General features: G+C 41.9%; 1 protein-coding gene across 3 annotated transcripts; it reads right to left on the bottom strand.

The window, feature by feature from the left end:
- Positions 1-222: 222 nt before the first annotated feature.
- Positions 223-6,863, bottom strand: LOC102049827 (glutathione S-transferase-like). 3 transcript variants are annotated; one of them, XM_005441872.3, is made up of 7 exons: positions 6,726-6,855; positions 5,547-5,652; positions 4,786-4,837; positions 2,905-3,037; positions 1,922-2,063; positions 941-1,072; positions 223-610 (listed from the first exon to the last, which is right to left on the bottom strand). In XM_005441872.3, the coding sequence occupies exons 2-7, from the start codon at positions 5,631-5,633 to the stop codon at positions 491-493; spliced, it is 666 nt and encodes a 221-aa protein (XP_005441929.1). In that variant the 5' UTR covers positions 5,634-5,652; positions 6,726-6,855; the 3' UTR covers positions 223-490. The 3 variants fall into 3 exon arrangements, with proteins under 3 accessions (XP_005441929.1, XP_027664949.1, XP_055569495.1); XM_027809148.2 differs by lacking the exon at positions 941-1,072 and having other exon boundaries at positions 6,726-6,863; XM_055713520.1 differs by lacking the exons at positions 5,547-5,652; positions 6,726-6,855 and adding an exon at positions 5,140-5,164.
- Between the last annotated feature and the right edge of the window lie 6,375 nt (positions 6,864-13,238).

The following is a 13,238-nucleotide window of genomic DNA, read 5'->3' as shown; positions in this document are numbered from 1 at the left end:
CCAGCATACTCCCAAGTTAATTTTGGAGGAAAGCTGAATCCAAACCCACCACCCCCATCAAACCACAACCTGCAGGCTTTTCCTGGCGTTTCCCAGAACAGATATATTGACTGCTGTTTGGGCTAAGCTCTCTTCATTTTCCAGCAACTCTTGGGAATGCTGGAAAGACAGAACCAGAGAGCCCTTAGGTATGTAGCAGCAAGAAGCCATTGAACACCCTGGTTTTGAGTGTCAATAGTAAGACTTTATTTTAGATGTTCTCTTAAGTAATTTAAGACATACTGTGTTGTCCAGTGTACCCCCTAATTCAGTGAACTATTTCATTTGCTGGTATGCTCACCTTGGAGATGTTTGCAATAGGCTAAAACCAGTCCTGTAGCTAAGGAGAGAGAGATCAAAAACCTTTTTACTATTTTCATTAATTTCACTTTGTCACTATCAGCAAACACCAAGACAATGAAATAGAGTTTCTGTGGGTTTAGGTTGCTGCTCAGTGGAAAATTTTCATCAGTTTTGGTACGTCTTTTTCTTGTAGCGGTGGTTTCCTCTGGCTGCCAGGCTGGAGGAATTTCTTTATTGTGGGGATATTGCTTATTCTTGCTTTAAAACTCTACAAAACAAAAACAAAATAGCACTGTGCTGTTAAGAACCATGGTAACTGTCAGGCATTTAGATGTTATCTATGCTCTTTAAGTAATGTTATGGGTTAATCCTGCAGAAGAATCTTTATACTCCATCCTATTATGCTTTTGTGGCTATAGTGACAGAAGGCAGCAATAACCATTAGTATTCAAGGCCAGCTAAAACTATTTAGGACATTTGAGTTTGATTTTGTTTTTCACTTCTTTCCTCACCCTCCCACTCTCCTGTATTTCTCAGCCAGTGTAAATCAGGGGTCCTGCTTTGATTCATTGTCCATTAAAACTGTCCATTCTATTACCTGCAAGAGAGGAAATTTGGCAAGTATATCAGGCTTGCACTCTTCTGCCATTAAAATGGTTTCAAGTAATTGCACATCTGCCCTGCTAAACCGGTTGCCAACAAGAAAGTCTTGTCCATGGTCTTTCAAAACCTAAAAACAGAACCAGAAGCAGATGTGATTTTTTTTTTCTCTGCGTGACTTAACATGATATCTTCAAAGCAAGGTCATACACTGCATGGAGTTGTCCTTGAAAGAAGGAAATGCAGTAAGAGTATCTGTAGTACAAACAAATTATCTGACCACACTGTCATCCTAGGCATAATTCATCAGTCCTTTCTCTTCTGCATTTCTTTCTGGCAGCTCAGTTGTACTCCTCTTGCCTTCACTTCTCTAGCTCATGTAGTCAGTGCTGTTGTGTTGAAGGCTGAACTTTACGGGATACAGCCACCACTGCAAATGCCTATACAAAATTTACAAGAGGCTTAAGGCTCTTCAGCCCAGGGCATATTAAGAGTATCTTGGACTCTTTCTCCTTTACTTCTCACCGGCTTTCCTCTTCAACTTTGGGAATGTGCATTGAGAGCTCTCCAGTCCTGACACCCAGCTAATCCATCCTCTCTTGTTCCAGAAGGAGCTGAAATGCTTTTACATAGCATGGATGGTAGAGGGGGTTGTGCATTTGTGAGGAAACTTTATATAAAAGCTGATGCTATAGTGTCTTTTGTCTGAAACAACATACAGGCTAGAACATGGACATTTGGGGAGCTCGGTGTGTCCTGGGTTTTTGCAGCACTGCATCTCTCCCAGATTTGTAGTGTCTTCTGTCCCCTCTGTAATGTCCTGTCCCCATCCTCATCCTAGCAACACCAAAACCATAACATTTGTATCGAAGTCGTAACTTTTCTTCTCCATTTTGCTCAATAAAATGTTTTTGTGTAGAGCCAGGATGGAGTTTCAGGAAAACAATATTAATTAAGTTACTGCATCTTTGCCACATACCTTCTCATAGACCGGGAAGTATCTGTTTGTGGCCTTGTCCACAATAGTAGCAAAATGTTGCTCCTTTTTATCTGCCGGTTGGAAAGGATGGGTCATGAGCAACTCGTTCAGATCTATTATTGCTTCCACATACATATCAATTCTGAAAAGAACAGATACAGCTGGAAAAGTCAAACACAGTAGGTCTGAATAGCATGTTAGCTACCTGCACAACCCCACTGAGATGTTGGGAACTCTCTGCCTCTTCTATCCAGCATGCATAGCTTGGAGCTGTGCCCCCCAGAGTGCAGCAGCTTCAGGGGGGAGCAGGGTGAAAGACAAGTGCCAAGTGCCTAGCCAAAAACTAAAAGACTGTGCCCCTTCCATTTTTCACTAAGGAGGGATGATACTTCTTTGTATTAAGTTTTTCTGAACCTGAGTACAAAATTGGCATGTGTACCATCCAAACTTGTGTTAAAAATCTGGTCAGGTGTGGTAAATTAAACAGTGGATCTATACAATTCCTAACAAATATCTTGACGTATTTACTAGTACTAATTAACTTGAAGAATTTAAAAATATTTCAGGTCAAAACATGTGCCCTAAGAGCCCTGTCCTTTAATAACCAGTTATTAATTCTAATTCTTGGTTAAATGAGAGAAATATTTTCTTTCCATCTTTGATGTGGTGAAAATGCCTGCTGCTGACAACTGCAGGAGAAAATGAAAAGCAGCATCAGTAAGACAGTCTGCCCTCTGTGCTCCTGACTACTTTCTTCTGATAACTGTATTGACCTTTGATCTTCATGAACTCCCTTGCGCCATGATGCCTATCTAATCTAGTTGGTTATTCCTGTTATAGATATAACCCACAGCCATGGTCCACACGTGCTGCATGAAAAGCTGCTGTATCACGCTGAATCTGTGAGCTGGAGCATTCTTGTGTTACACAGAGAGGTAGTGTGAACTGCAGTCTAACAAACAAAGATGGTACTGTTACAGTACAGGGCTCTCTCCTTCAGGTCCTTCCCATAGAGGTTGTACTTCGCTGCTATGTAGTTGCCAATGGCTCTGCTCTGTGCCATCTTCATTCCATCGATCTCCACCATTGGCACTTGCTGAAACAGCAGGGATCCGTCTAGGGAAAAGGGGACAAGACAAAGAGACATTCAGTCTCTGAATGAGAACCATTGGTGGGTGTTTGGCAAAGTAGCCACACATATTATTTTTTATTTAGAATCATTGAATCATTTAGGTTGGAAAAGACCATGAAGATCATCGAGTCCAACTGCAAACACAGCCAAGTCCACCACTAAACCATGTCCCTGAGCACTATGTCTACATGCTTCCAGGGGTGGTGACTCAACCAATTCCCTGGGCAGCCTGCTCCAATGCTTGACAACCCTTTAGGTGGCAGTCTTCCTCATTCTCACGGCAAAGTACCATGAAAACAAGAACCATTTCTTAATGACTTGTTGATAATATTATAGCACTTAGCTTCTTGAATTTTCTTCAGATCTGAGGAAGCACCCAAATGCAGGACTTTCAGCAGTCATACACTGAAAAAGACAAGTCCTGTGCTGCATGGCCCTAACTCCGATGATTCTCATGGAGGTTAGTACAGATGAGAAGGACTGAAGGATCTGACCCAGCCCGTTTCTGTCATGCTTTGGCAAGTATTACAGAAATCTAGACTATTTAAGGGCTTGCCAACTTATAATGTGAGCATACATGCATATAATAACTTTGTGACTACTATATTGACTTTATACAAAGGCATACATCTTTACAGGCATGAAGCAGGAGATAATGGGTGGGTTTCATGAGTTTCCTGCAAGAGCCAAATACCACTTGGTCTGAGACTGTAGCCGTGTAAATCCCTTACTGATCTGCAGGAGTTTTATTCCAGCAAGGAAGAAGTCAAAATACCTCCAGGAACTGATCGGAGAAACAAGTCAGAGTATTTGCTTTATGGAATCATATTTCTCAACTCAGATAACTGATCAGCTACGTCTGCCTTTGTATCCACTGTAAGGCAATCACGCAGAGAAACTTGTCTGCTATTAAAGGCACATTTTCGTTTACGCTCGCATCTCAAAATGCTTTTTGAAAGGTGGCAGGGGGATCAAGTTATTGTTCCTAAAGGAGAGCAGGACTGCAAATGCCAACCCTAGCTCAGAGTTCTTTGAAAAGCCAAGTGAACTAGAAGAGCACATGCGTAATTAGGTTTGTAGGAAATGTGAATATCATGTTCACAAAGATGGAAGCTAAACATAGAAAGGTGAATAGTTGCCTTGGGAAACAGGAAGGCATCAGAAATCTGAAACTCTGATTTCATATGGATTATAAAGCAACAACTTTGTAGGCTAAAATGCTACTGAATTTCAAGATGATCTGATGACAAAAACCTGTATTGTCATAGGGCAGGAGGCAATGGGCACAGACTGAAACAAAGGACAGTAAATCATGTGAACTTAAGGAAAGGCTTTTTACTGAGAGAATTACTGAACACTGGCATGGATTGCCCAGAGAGGCTGTGGAATCTCCAACCTTGGAGATATTCAAAACCCAGCTGGACACTGTCCTGGGCAACTGGCTCTAGGTGGCCTTGCTTGAAGAAGGGGGGTGGAGCAGATGATCTCAAGAGGTCCCTTTTGACATCAACCCTTCCGTGATTCAATGAAGACTGAAGCAACTGGGTGGATGATACCATCTAACACGCTGATGAGTGCATCTGTGATACCTCATGTACAATCCAGTCTAGATTTTCTTTTTAAGAGACGTAAGACTTCTTAGGTATTCTAAGACAAACAATTCTTCTTCTAATTATGATTATCATTATCATTACTATTATCAACTAATTATTAAAAAGCGAAGGAAACTTACCCTTCTGTAACTTTATCAGATCATCCTTTGTTTCCAGAAAACATTCTTCAAACTGCAGGAAATACAGAAGAAAAGTTGCGTTGTCACCACATGTTTTAGCTTTGCATGAGACAATGAGAGCACAAAAAGCTGTATTTTGGAGAACTTTATTTTTAAAAAAATAAATCAGATTTGGAAGTGACATCTTTAAAAATGTATTTTGCCTCTGTTGAATCCTCTCCTCCTCCCTCTCACATGTGATTCATGTTTTTGCATAGGCAAGCTGAGGTGACTGAAAGGCACAAAACCCTGTCCGCTGAGCAAACAATGACCACGCCACTTCTGTTGTCAGGGCTGGCCAGTAGCATACAGTACCTTCAGGAGTAAGCTACATTGTAGTAGGCATAATTTTTTGCTGTTTTGGACATTGGAATTTAACTGAAGGTCTTCAGAATTGAAAGTGCTCAACCCCTGTGATCAGAAAATATGAAGCCAGTTTCTGCTGCTGTAGTTTAATTTTTTGTCTTTCACTAGCTACGGGGGGGGGGGGGGGGGGGGGGGGGGGGAGGAGTTTGTAGTGCTACCAGTAGGCTTGGCACATGATACTGGGAAGTGAAACAGGAACTTGCCCCGCTGCTTAGGGTAAGCTAGTGGTCATTGTTGGCTTGGTCAGCAATGCACTAAATGCAGAGCTTGCAGCTGCTAGTCTGTCACCTTTTTTATAAGGAACAGTAAAAATATGTATTTGTCACGTGCTTTTAGTATAAAAAACAGAGGCAAACCTCAACCCCAGCTGCTGCTAGTAGCCACCGTATTGATTCCATTCGGCCTCGTCCATTGAAGTAGTGCAGCTTGGGCTTCCCAGACATATTCCCACGTGCCTGCTCTCTGGAATAAAGAAGCAAGTTTTGCAAAATTAAGATTCAGAATACTGAGTTTGAGTCTCTAACTGGTTCTCAAGTATTGTTCAAAGTTGTCTTGCTTGAAACCAATGATTTATGGTCCAAGACTCTCATCAGATTCATAGAGAAGGTAACAGTTAAACTATATTGAGAGAGTACATTGTGTCATTTTGCCTTAAAATGTCTTTTATATGTGCAGGTTAGTTAAACAGAACTCTGTACTGAGACCAATTGGCCCATGTTGGAGAACGAGCAAATCAAAACCCATTTGCATCCCAAAGTGTTCTGCTCTGACCAAAAAGAAGGTTGTGGGAGACACACTGTTCTGTTTACTTTGGCATTATCTCAGGATACAGTTTACTATTTAATCAGATGTACAATATAAGCTCAGCAATTGCTGTGCTTTCTTCAGCAGCTTCTCCATAATAAAGTGACAGGAAAGATCTTTTTTTCCCTTTGTAAACGTTCAATCTCATTTACGACACTTCTCTCTTATCTTTAGGGAAGCACCTGAAGATGTGGAACTTAATTAATCTCTGGTAACATTAGATTTGCCTTTATCACAGGCAGAGCCAAAGTGCAATACCTGCTTGGTCCAGTTCCAACTCTGCCAGAATTTAAAGCAACAATATTTTCTAGCCAGACTGACAACCACCCTATTAAGAACCAATGCACTGACATCAGCAGCAAACATGTAGACAGTGCCTGGTTTCTACTAGCTTCACAGTTATTAACACCATGTCAACAATAAAGCTGAAGCATTAAGAGCAGCAAAAATAAAATTACTAAAAACCCACTATATTACTGCCTTTGTAAATAACATGTCATCTTATCTACAGTAGGAATAAGGGAGTGAGAGGAAGCACCCCACATTTCTGAGATCTACATTGCTTTTTCTTAAATTTGTACACCTAGAAAGCCGTTGATTAATAATTCAACATTTGACGCACATAACCATGTTAGTAAAGAAAGTACATACAAGTATTTAATCCATAAAACCTGTTCACTTAGTTTCAAGTAACTAATTCCCTATGCATGTCCAAACCGCAAAAAGCTTACCTTCTGCACGGTGTAAATCACTCTAAGCTCACAGTAGCTGTGCCTTGAGATTATATAGGTCTGTAGTCCCTCCTACAAAGAGGAGTGCAAACAGCCCTCTGCTGATGGGAAACTCCTATTTCTTAAACAAATAAAATCAGTTAGGTCTGTTTAGTCCCTTCTCACCTACAGAAAATAAATCCCTGACTAATGATTACTATGTACAAATGTAAGGTTCACAAGAGGTCATGATCATTGGGACATCTCTGACAGCAGAAAATTGTATGCTTCCTATTTTCATTGTTTGGCAACCTACCAGTTAAAAAGAATCTGAACAGCTGAAAAGCTCCCATGATTTAAAAACATGCTGTGATGGCAATCAAAATTTTATTGTAATATTTTATGGGTTTTTACTTTACTTTTTTTTCAAGGACTGAAACTTTACATAAGTCACACCAACTAATTCAGTTTGAGTCCTTCATAGGTTTCCTTCCTTTCCTTAATGATGGGGGATAATACTTTAGGACATTTTTTCTGCTGAATTTCATTCACGAACATAGAAGCTTTTTTTCTGTTTCTGCCAAAACTTTTTCCCTAAATTTGACCTAGTGAAAATGCATGCCAAGGACAACTGTAGGAGACAATGAATGAAGAGTGGCATCAGAAAGCAAACTGCTCTCTGTACTCCTGACTGCTTTCTTCTGATAACTCTGTTGACTTCACAGAGCCAATACAGCATGAACTCTCATGCACTATCCTGCCTGTCTAATCTAGCTGGTTAATACTGTTGCAGACATTATCTACTGGCAAGGTTAATGTCCTATATTAAAATCTGCTGAATCATCCTGAGCTATGTAACTGTGAGCTGGCATACTCTTCTGGTATTATACAGGGAGATTGTATGAACTTATGTCTATCAAACAAAAAATTTAATTGTTACAGTACATGGGGGCTCTCTCCTTCAGGTTCTTCCTGTAGACTGACTTTGCTGCTATGTAGCTGAAAATGATCCTCATCCCATTCGGCTCCACCACTGGTACCTGTTAGACCAATGTGTTCCCCGTTTGACAATAAAATAAGCTTGATCATTTATTTAAAGCTAGAACCAGAGAAGGACAAGACATCAAAACAGTCACCACTGCAATGTCTTGTCTTTTAGGAAGTTCCCCAATGGAACACTCTGTGCCCTATACAGCACACGGGGAGAGCTAGGCTTCACAGAAGGGGACTTCTCACGGATAGCACATCCCATAGCCTCCACCTTCTGGTTCAGGCTCTTTTCTTTCTTATTTCCCTCTGTCCCCCTCTTACATTTCGGGAGGTTCTGTCCAGTGAAAGCTTGCAGCGGGGCTCAGTTACCTATGCAGAGGTATCCATGCTGCTATGCATGTTCCAGGGCATCTGTTGGCCTCCAGCTGCTGCTCCAGAGAGCCCAGCTCTGCAGCATGTGCCACATGTCAGCCCTGCAGAGGTGTCGCAGGGAACCCCGGCATCTGTGCTAAGCGCAGCAGCAGCAGACTGTTGGTACTGCTGTAGAAGCACAAGCTGCCCACATTTTGTTTTCTGTTAACATCCAACCCAAAATAATTTGTTCATACTTTCTAACGAAACAGAACTCTGCATACAAATGTTTGGTTTGCTTGCTTCCTGGAGAAGTTACTGCTTTCCCCTCTAGGCTTCTGGGAGTGCTGATTTCTGCTGTTAGCACCGAGTTTTTTAAGAGTTAAAGATCAAACTACGCTGCTGGAAACAGTGTTTCTGGAATTGTTGGACAGAGGTGATTTATGACCCAGAGTCTAGGATAATGTAGGCGGTAAGTTGTCCCTGTGGAAACATATGCACCAAGGTACATCTGGTAGCGTTTCACAAATCAGACTCACTCTTAGGTAGCTTGGCTGGATTAGTCATTTGTAGACCTGGCCATGATAAACTAAGGACTTGACATCCACTGTGTCAGAGGACTGCAAGGTAACAAAACATGATTTCACGCATGAAAGTTAATCAGTGTAGACAACTTGGGAAAACTCATCTCCTGGAAACTCTGTAGACATCTACATCTAGTCTAGTTGTCTAGTCTCCTTTAAATAGGTCTAAATTCAGGAGCAATCCCTCCATCATGCAGTCGAGCTACAGCTGATATCCAAACTACTTGAAAGGATGCCGTCTCAACTGAGACAATTAAAAGTTTAGATGAAGCCAGTCTCTTCAGCCTTCCCTTAGGGGAGAGGAGTAAAAGTCTTCAGAGGGTGATTTATTGCAACACTGACATTTCTTACCCTATCAGAGATACCCATCAAGATTTAAGGCAAGTCCTTGTCAACACAATTACTAGCATAAATAAAAGTGAAATATAAAAATACAGTCTGTCTCCTAACCTAACAGGACTTTTGGAAATGTCACTTTACTGAGCTTGTCAAGTATTTTTGAAAATGCTATGGAAGTATTATTTATATCTTGCATGCCTGAAAGCATCTGATCTCCTAAGAACATTTAGGTTCAGCTTGACCATCCAGGAGTTAAAACTAGGGGAAATGTTAAAGATACCTTAATAACTTAGAAGGGAATATTCACCTCAGCTGCTTCTGTTGGCCACCTGCTTCTTTCCATTTAGCCTCTTCCTTTAAAACAATAAGGTATAAAATGTTTGTTGGTTTGTTTCAAACATGATACTGATTTCTTGACAAAGCATTAGAAAATGGTTTGTGTCATCAGCCTTTGTTAACTTTCCTCTCTATATAAAACATATCAGAATTATGTTAATTTGAATTGGAGCTGTGTCCAAAATGATGAGCCGATATTTAAAATATATTTGCAAGGGAGGCAGGTGCATGCACAAACTGCTATGCCTTACTGTATTAGCAGGAGGAATAGGGACAGTAGAGAAGGGAGCCTCATCTGTGGCTAATGAGACCTGTTGGGATATATCCAGTCCTGCCTTGCTGCAGAAATAAAGTGCAGCTCTGGTGATTCATGCAATTCCAAACAAAGATCCCATTTGTTGCTGATTTTCCAAGCTGGCACTGCCTGTGTTCAGCACAGTTGAAAAGTGCAGCTCACACATTATGTCCCATGAAACATTTCCTCACACTGCATTACACCCTCCAAACCTTGCAGGGTAAGTGTGCAATGTAACAGTCTTATAAACCCAGGAATATGTTTACAAAGCATAGCTTTGCAGAGGGAAGGGAGAAATTAAATGAAAGAAAATATCTTTTTCTCCAGTGATCCTCATGCTGACTTAAGACTTGGTTTCAGGTATGTGAAGGCCATTAGATGTTTTTCCCAGACATTTTGAAGAGCAAGTGGGTTACCTAGAAGCCGGCAGGTATTCTCAGTGCTCCTCCTGAGCTTGTACTTTTTTTACCATTATGGTTTTTTGCCGGCAGTTCCTTACAAGATGGTTTGAATAACAAATGTGAGACCTTGCCTAAGCAAAACCAAACCAACGCTGTGATATTCAGTGAAAATTAGTGATCAACACTGGCTAACATCAGCAGCTCCTGCCATCCCAATGTGAGGCAAAGAGAAGGTTGTGAATGGGGCGTTACCTGCTCATCGTTGCTTTTAGAGCTCTCTTACCACATGAGAGCACATTAAGCTTTTAGATTTTCTTCTAGTTCCCTCTAGCTGGCTCCCTCTCCCTCTCTCTCTCTCTCTCTCTCCACTGCTTAGTTTGTGTCTTCTTGGCAAATTCCAAACCGTCTCACTTACCTGTGATTATTCCCTATTTTCCCCTCCACGCTTCCAGCCTCTGGACCTTTCTCCTTTCTGGATGTGATTCTCTTCCCATGGAGACGGTCGGTATGTAAGAACAGAAAGTAGCATGCCATTGACCCTCAGGCAGCATCAGGACTTTCAGAGCATTTCACACCTGAAAACTTTCTCTTTAGTGTCTTTCCTCTTCTTTTCTCAGCTTTCCATCAGCCAGCACAGAAAGGATCCTAATATTTACAGAAATTCAAGGGTTTCTTAGATCGCTGCTAGTAATGATTTCAGACTCCTCTCTGAAACCAGGGTTAAGGGATTAACTTCCTCTGCAAGTATCGCTCCAAGCACGCTCAAGCGGTAACGTGACACAAACCAGTACAACTCCACTCTGAGATCACTTATGGCCTGATGTGAAGGTGCATTGACCATTTCAACATCTGACCTGCAGGTCCTCAATATTCTAGAGCGAGAGATCCCAGCCACTTCACTCTGCAAGCTGTTCCTCCAGCAGCTGTTGTCAATTTAAAGTGGAAAACCGATGGGAAATACAACTTGTTTTGAAACCCAAAGTGGGCATGGAAAGGAAGACTTGCACACCAAGTACTAGAAGTCTGTATTTATCTGCCTTCTCCCAACAGTGACCTTCAGCCTTCTTGCTCCGTGGAGCCTGGAACATGCCATATGGCTTGTTAAACTGCTTGTGTTCTCTGCCCCTACAGTTTAAGCCAATGTGTGTCCTATACCAGTGGGAAATGCGGTTGTTTTTAACAGTTTTTTATAACTCTTACAGGGTTAAGCTGCAAGTAGGGTACACTAGCATTTTTCCTGCACCCTTACACTTACTCTCTAGTTTAGCTTGCCTAAAAGCTTGACAACAGTAAGGGATGCACCTTTTTTTTTTTTCTTTACATCCTGGTTACAAAAGTAATAAAATTTTACAGGACGGCCTTAGCTTACACACATATGTGGATAACCACCATAAATATATTTTCTGCTTCCGTTCTGTTTATGCTTAAAGCATAAAGGTGCACTTGAGTCCACAGCTTGCTAGCACTCACTCTCGGAGTTAAGTGCATAAGCACACACTTGCCGTTAGGTGAATAAAGATGAGTTTCAGTGTTTGCAGGTCATAGTCAAAAAGCTACACAATCGTATTGGACATAGTCGTAAAAGAGTAGGTTGCCTCTGACAAAATGCAGAGCATATTCAGTTGTAAACCCCATTTCGTCTAGTTGCATCCCAACAGAAATAATTAATTGTTCTTTTGTAGTCTGCTGCACAGGAGAGATGTGGGGGAATACTGGAGAGCAAGCAATCTGAAAAGGAAGCTTGTTCTTCTGCTTTCTCCCTACCAGGTTCCTTTTCCTATATTTTTTTTCTAATTTCCTTTTTTCTACAGTTTTGTATTGGCAGTATTAAGCATCAGATTTGATTACTGACATCTGCTGGAACAAGTTTACTTCTATGCAGATGTTGCTTTGCCACATCAGGCCCCTTCACAAGGCAGTTATTGCCTACTGTAAATGTATAAAAGCCCTAATATTTTCTTTTTTAAATCAACAGAAGCTGAACCTCTGTTGCTCTGTATTCTGTCCCACAGCTATAGAAATAAACCACCTCTGCTCTACCTGAGTCTGCAAAACAGATTATGTGTTTCTCCCACAATGCTTCCTTCTCAACAGATAATATATTTGTAACCTGCATGTGAAATGCTAGTAAGATCATACACAAGGTTTGAAACAATTTTTGAAGAAAAATAATCAGTTTTGCAAGGAAAACTTTGCAGAGAGATCTTAAGAAATCCAATTCACCCATAGGCCTTAATTTAAAGATGGCAACATTGGCTACATTTTGACCTTTTACAGGTATGTAAGCAAGTGATGTACCAACCAGCTCACAGGAATTCCAGTTCCACATTCAAAGCCCACCTTGTTGCTCAGCATGGAGAGGTAGCAGCCACACAGATGGCACGGAGATGTACGTTACTGTGGTGGCAGCTACTAGGAAGGTGGTGTTCCTGCACAGGCAGATATGCAGTGGCTTTCTTCTTGGGACAGCGCAGAGGTGCCTGGTGACACAAGGAGGCAGGTTGCACTGCTGCCCAGCAGCTGCACACGCAGTTCACCTATGGCATTGCCAGCCATTAGCAAATAAGTTCGGGTACTTCTCCACCTTCGGGATTTTACAGGAAAAGCAACTTCTTCCAGCAACTGCTTGAGACCTGCTGCTTTCACTTACTACAGAACCAGGAAGAGACAAAGCGCCAACAGTGTGGGTGGCACAGGGAGGCTGGTATCTCCAAGCTGAGCACTTGGGTGGCCTGGGGAATGATGGCTCAGGGCACCTGGCGAGGGTGAGGCAGGCCAGCACAGATCCCATGTGCTGGCAAACCGGCTATGTAAGGAGCCATCTCTAGAGATCTTTCCAAGACCTCCTGTGACTCCCAGAGGGTTAGGTAGTCCCCACCAAACAGGACTGACCGTCCTGGGGATCCAGGTGCCGATGCCATCCACAACGGCTGCCATTGCTGAGCCCAGTGGCTCCGTATTTGGAGCAGAGATCCAGGGTGAAAGCAGGGCAGATCCATTGCTCCCTTCAGCCTCAGCCGACTCTGACATCAGACCTGGGAGCCTTTTGTGTGGCACATTCTTCCTTGCTCACATTGCACCAAAGTCACTTTCCAAGAAACCTTAAATAGTTTTTCAGGACAGAGATAATGAGCACAGCTCACTAAATGATTAGTGAACTTTCCTGCACAAGGAGAGATTGGGAAGAGAAATTTGGGCAACTTTATTACACCTTTAATGCACCTGAGCTGTTCTAGCC

Source organism: Falco cherrug, chromosome 6 (genome assembly GCF_023634085.1).
Source record: "Falco cherrug isolate bFalChe1 chromosome 6, bFalChe1.pri, whole genome shotgun sequence".
Classification (NCBI taxonomy): domain Eukaryota; kingdom Metazoa; phylum Chordata; class Aves; order Falconiformes; family Falconidae; genus Falco; species Falco cherrug.
Note: the sequence above shows the minus strand (reverse complement) of the source record. Positions and strands in the feature narration are given on the sequence as shown.